The 6,000-nt window shown below is 37.1% G+C and overlaps 1 protein-coding gene across 4 annotated transcripts in view; it reads right to left on the reverse strand.

Annotated features, from left to right (window-relative positions):
- Nucleotides 1-3,662, reverse strand: part of doc2g (double C2-like domains, gamma) — a 39,692-nt gene extending 36,030 nt beyond the window's left edge. Inside the window, exons 1-3 of one of the 4 annotated variants that reach the window (XR_014625365.1) lie at nt 3,425-3,529; nt 1,556-1,985; nt 770-849 (exon numbers count right to left, since the gene is read on the reverse strand). Coding sequence is in view for 3 of the 4 variants with exons in the window: in XM_084388508.1 (XP_084244634.1) it covers nt 770-849; nt 1,556-1,967 (492 nt within the window). In the remaining variant the exon portion in view is untranslated. Of the gene's footprint in view, nt 1-769; nt 850-1,555; nt 1,986-3,424 lie in introns of all 4 variants that reach the window. The other 3 variants (XM_084388508.1, XM_084388510.1, XM_084388509.1) reach the window with 3 other exon arrangements.
- Nucleotides 3,663-6,000: the final 2,338 nt, after the last annotated feature.

A 6,000-nucleotide genomic window follows, 5' to 3' on the forward strand; every position in this document is an offset into this window, starting at 1 on the left:
ATATATATATATATATATATATATATATATAATTACAATTGTAAGAAGTACCCTAGCAAAGACTAAATGCCACAAAATGTCAATTGTGCAAAAGGGTTTCTTCATCTAAAGGCAATTTTATGTTCCAGTTTTTGATTTACACTTTTTTCTTTTTGTTTTATTATTTATTATTCTACTCTTTTTTTTCTTCTTTCTACTCTTTTACCAGACCAAGACTAAAATATACATTATTACATTCTACAACTACTGCATTATAATCTAAAAAATGTGAAACTAATCTGTGAAACTAAATTATGACTGCCCCTCAGTTTCCAATTCATTTTAACCACAGCAAACACTTTTCGGCTTATTTCACTTGAGGTTTTTCAAAAGCACTTGCGTTGTGAGGAAAAATTAAGTTGAAATATGAAAATATAATTTGTAATCAGAATCTTTTTATTGTGTGTAATTTCCAAACAAGCTATTAAATTTGCCATATGGTGCAAAGCGTACAAAAACATACTGTATAATGCTTGCTGACTACAAAATTTGCCATAGCAAGACAGGAGTCTGTCTTTTTTTTTTATGTTTCAAATGTAATTTCCACCATCAAATATAACACAATACATCATTGGAGATTTGGTGAAAAAATTCATTAGATTCGGAAGAATAGAACAAAAAAGTAAACTGGATGTGCTTTAAGAGAGTTTATTTTTAAAAGTGCACAAGCCCAACAATGCCTATAGTTGAACAAACACCCAGTAGTGTTTGTGTGTGTGTGTAAACCTACCTTGGCCTTGTGGATGGTGCAGTGCAAGCAGTTATTGTCTTGGTCAAATAGCAGGTTGAACTCCAGAGTTCCCAGGTAGGCTGAAAAAAAAAAGAAGAAAAAAAAAAAAGAATAACTTAATATCTTGCACGCACATTAGCAAAAATAGAGGTCTATAACAACCCAAACGACTAAGCAGGGAACCAGTCTTGCCTGTAACGACCTAATCAGGGCTGTGCACATACAGAGGGCTTGTAATGTTTATGCACCATTACAGAGACTAATGAAGTATTTAACACTCCGATCGCGTACCTCAGTTATCTCATACACTCACACCAATCCGGCCAACACCACACAAAGCAATCAATACTGAACAGTGTGAGATGCAGGTCCAGGCAGATGGGAAGAGCACATGCCTCATTGGCTGCTTACTGGTGAATAAAATCAGTCAGTCAAACAAAGGGAATCCAGAACAAGAAATGTCAATGGATTTATCTATGTGGGGAGTTATGTAATAGAGAAGCATGCAGTGAAAGAAAATGATTGGGCTGATGTGGTCTAGTGGTTAAAGATTTGGGCTAGTAATGACACAGGTTGTAGGTTCGAAGCCAACAAGGACTCCTCCAGGTATTATTACCATTGTGTCCTTGAGAGAAGCACTTAACCCTCAGGTCGTTCCAGAGGGATGTCAGTAGCTTTGTGAAAAATGCATCTGCAAAATGATTACTTAGAAGAAGAGCGGAGCGTAAAATACACGTGCAAAGGGATACAAACGTGAAACAGTCACTAGCCACGAGGCAAACTCACTGTCATCGTCATCCGAGTCGACGAACTCTCCATTCTCCTCTTTCTCTTTCTCTCTCTCCCTCTTGTGGTCTTTCTCTCCTTCCCCGTCTCCGTCCTTGTCTTTGTCCTTTAAAATCTGCTTCTCCCGGGGAGGAAGGGGGGTGATGGGGAAGTCGTGGAAACGAGGGAAGAAGTCTGAGATCTGTGGGATGGGGAGGATGGGGCCGGGGCACACATTGATGGCAAAGTGCTCCTGCATGGAGATCTTTACCGGGGAGGGAGGGGGAGGCACAGCGGGGCTGGGGGGACCCGCAGCGGAAGGAGGGGAGGAGGGAGAGAGGGAGGAAGAGGAGGATGGAGGCAGGGAGAGATGGGAGGAAGGGTTGCTGGGGGGGAAATGGGATTGGGGCGGAGGTGGTTTGGAGACGCTCATCGGGACCACTGGAAAGAACTGTGGAGATTGTGAGAGAGTGAGCTTTATGCTTAAAGCATAAGGAATAATGGGTTAAAAATTTAAACCTAAAAAGAATAATAAATAAATAAATAAATAAATAAATGAACTTAAAAAAAATTTTAATGGTAATTTCCCTCTTCCTTTAAAATAAATGTAAAATTAAACTTTTAAAAATAAAATAAAGCAAAATAGTTATTTACCCTTAGTTAATTGCCAAAAATAGTAAATTACCCTATTAAATTCCATTAAAAAAAAAAAAAAAAAAAAAAAAGAAATAAAAAAAATTTGGTAATTTCCCTAGAATTTCATTGTGGGGAAAAAAGCAGCTTGGACAGTCTGCTAAATACTGTTTTTATGTTCTAAAAAAAAAAAAAAAAAAAAAGTACAGGTTTGGAAACACATGAGGATGAGTAAATAATTTTTTGGGTGAAGTATGTCTTTAATTCAAAATATGTTTTATCATCTAACACAATTCCAACCAATTTTGTGGTGCCAATTTTTGTCCTAAGCAAAACTGAAATGAAATATTTGGTGTGACACAAGTGAAACAGAAGAATGCCCCACAGCCCCTGATCCAGACAGATAAAGACGTGTGACAGACTTTGTGCTGATAATATCTTTCATTACCAGTAATGCGGCTGTTTTGATTACACTACTTCCCTAAGGACAGAGATATAGAGTCTGTTTCATACGAATCCTCTTCTGTGCGATCTATCTCTGTCTCACACATTCCCTTTCAATCTCTGTTTTTCACATCTTTCCCTGTAGTTCGTAAAATTCTTGTCTCATGAACTAGACCGTCTAACAAGCCAAAAATAGAATAAGCGAGATAAAATGGCACTGTTTTGAGGCAAAACAAAGTTTTTTTTCCCCCTTTGTGATAGTTGGAAATGCCACACTAATGAATGTTATTGTAAGTCTAAAATATCAAACACACAATGTACTACACAGTTTTACTTCGCCTCTTCAATTATTTGACTAAAATTGAAGTGTTGCACAAAAAACATCAACAATAATATTTGTGCTTTGCACATACAGATGTCTATAGTTATTTCAACACATGAGGCTAGTAAGATACAAAAAACACTGTCACGTGCACACAGAGGCTGTCAGGCTGCATTAACATACACATGTTGGCGAGAACAAACAGACACACATCATACGCAGAGTTAAGCAGAAGTGCAGATAAACACAGCTACTAGTGCACAGTGACTTATAAACACACACATACACACAGAAATGTGTTCCAATGAACACTCATATAAAAATACACCTGCAGGAAACATACAATCACTAGCAGACACGCAGATGTGTGCATGTGCATGTGGACACAGACACACACACACTAACAGGTGGTCAAGCTGATACACAAACCTGCATTATCAAGTGGACAAAAACAAAGGCATTCAGACACATATTCACACATACACACTCACCCAATGACAGTCTTCATCTGTTCCAGCACTCCATCTTGTCTCCACTCATGGTCTCTCTCACACACACTGAAGAGAAACCACCGTCGTTTTGTATCAATATACCCTCCCTCGTTCTCTGTCCTCCTCTCACACTCTCCCTCCCCTCTCACTACTCTCTCTCTCTCGTGCCTCGGTTGTGACGTTTTCTATAAATTCTCTGCGCACCGTGTTCACTGATCTGCCACTCTCACAGTACTGCTGAGATTTAACAATGAGAGAGTGCTCTGAGATGAGCGAGAGAGAGATAGAGAGAAACGGAGGATGTATGTGAAAGAAAAAAGGCATAGTGAGTTTGTAAAAAGATAAGATCGAGAAAGAACTGCAGAGAAGTTACAGAACGCCGGGGCTAGTTGTCACGGAATTCTACTCAAGTGAATATTTTTTGAAGTGACTTTCTGTATAGCCATATTACCTTAAAGGAATAGTTAACCTAAAAACAAACATTTTATATTCTGACATTATTCACTCACCATGATGTTCAGAAAGGCTGCATCCGAAATCGCATATAGTAGAGCGAAAAACAATATGTGACAAAAGAAGTATGTTCAATTTCACAGTACTCATAAATTCTGAACTGTGCATATAATGGACACTTTACTATCCCATGAGGCCATGGGAGAGGATTTATGAATGGCAGTGAAGCAACACAACTAACACTGGTAGGTCACATGATAATGACAACATGGCGAATGTAGTACGTCCAGATACAGTCATACTACACATTCATAATATAGAACATATTTTTTAGCAGTCATGTGGTAATTACTTATTCAAAATAAGTACCTACTCAGGAGAGTATGCGATTTCGGACACAGTCTAGGACTAAATGATTTGTTTTCGAATGAATCGTAATGATTCGGTTCTCGAGTTGAAAATTTTCGGCAAAGCAATTATGAAACAAAACAATTATTCATGAAATGATTTTATTGTGTTGAGTTGTTTAAACAACAATATATGATGATATTAAAATATTATTATAAGAAATTATTACATTATCATAAAATATTAAAATATAAATGATTATACATTTTAGCTAGCAGGATCAAATTCACAGTTTTAATTTCGTTTAAACGAGGTGTTTGTAACCAATAGACAAAAAAACAAACACACATTTGTGTAATTGAACTAATCCATGTGAAAAAGTCCCACTGTAGTCAATAATCTTTATCCCTTAAAACTCCCATAAAACTCCAATCACCAAAATAACATATTTAAAAAAAAATACCTGTGAAAAAAAAATCTTCATGCCTTAAAATAGCTTGAATGTATCTCTACACCCTTGCCTCATTTAGTATATGTGGAACAATGAATATTCAAATTAGCCCCGCCTCCACTCACTCACGCCAGCTCAGAGATTCACTGTCAATTTACTGAGGTAAACGCTGCACAATGGTGTCGCTCTTTACAACGTTGGACACATAACGGTAATTAATATGATTAGCCTTTTGCTTGACTATGTTATCAAATAACTAATCATTTTATTGCTAATGTTACACAAACCATGTTCCCGTTCGCCACCTCAGAGTCAGACAGCTGCCTTCTAAAAATCAGCATCCTTAGAAACGCTTTGAACAACTCAGAACGTCAGTGGAGAAAGGCATTTAGGGCATCATAACATCATATATATATAAATCTTTGTTATATCCACATAGAAGAAAAAACATTTTGAATGCTGGTAATGAAAAAGCAGAAGAATGTTTAGTCAGGAAAAAGTATCTATTCTAACAGAAAAACTGCACAAAAACCACCATCAAAGCTTTGCTGCAGCACTGACTATGGGAACAATGAGAAGAAAAAAAAGCATCATGGGAGCTTGTACGTGACCAGTTGGTGCTGAGATATGCTAGAGATATACTCATATTTTACTGTTCTGCCTCCTCAGGAGTTCTGTCAGAAAAATGTGTTTCATGAAAATCATTCTGCAGGTTTAGAAAGTTCCTGTCATCACAACGTATAGCCCACTCTACACCCAAAACAAAGTGTTTTATTTGGCTGATTATTTTACTTTATTAAAGCATTTAATCCTATACCAATACCACCCTTAAACAAATAGCTAACTCAAAAATGTAATGTACTATACACTGTTTACAACTGGACATTTGTAAAAAAAAAAAAAAAAAAAAACATTCATGTTTATTGCAGATGGTGTTTTACAACAGACTATGGCATATCTTGGCTCAGTTTAGAAGAAATCTTGCTGAGGAACAAAAACAAACTCAGTCAGGTCCTGTAAACCCCTCATGACGAACTCATAGAAGGGTAAGGATGGGACAAGAAAGATGACGCTTAGCAGTTATGCCAAAAAAAAAGGAAAAACACTTTATTCTACAAACGCTAGCGAACTGAGAGATGATATGTCTGAAACCTACGTTTTTTTTGGGCATAGGCACTAATTTGTGCACCGCTGAAACCAATTTAGTAATGCGTCTGCAAAAATAATTAGCAATTAGAAAAACACTGCTGCTTTTGAGCTGAAACTGGTGAGCCGAAGGTCACCTTGTCACATGAAGGTCAACCGTCACAATCTCAGTACAATT

Source organism: Rutilus rutilus (assembly GCF_951802725.1).
Source record: "Rutilus rutilus genome assembly, chromosome: 19".
Taxonomy (NCBI): domain Eukaryota; kingdom Metazoa; phylum Chordata; class Actinopteri; order Cypriniformes; family Leuciscidae; genus Rutilus; species Rutilus rutilus.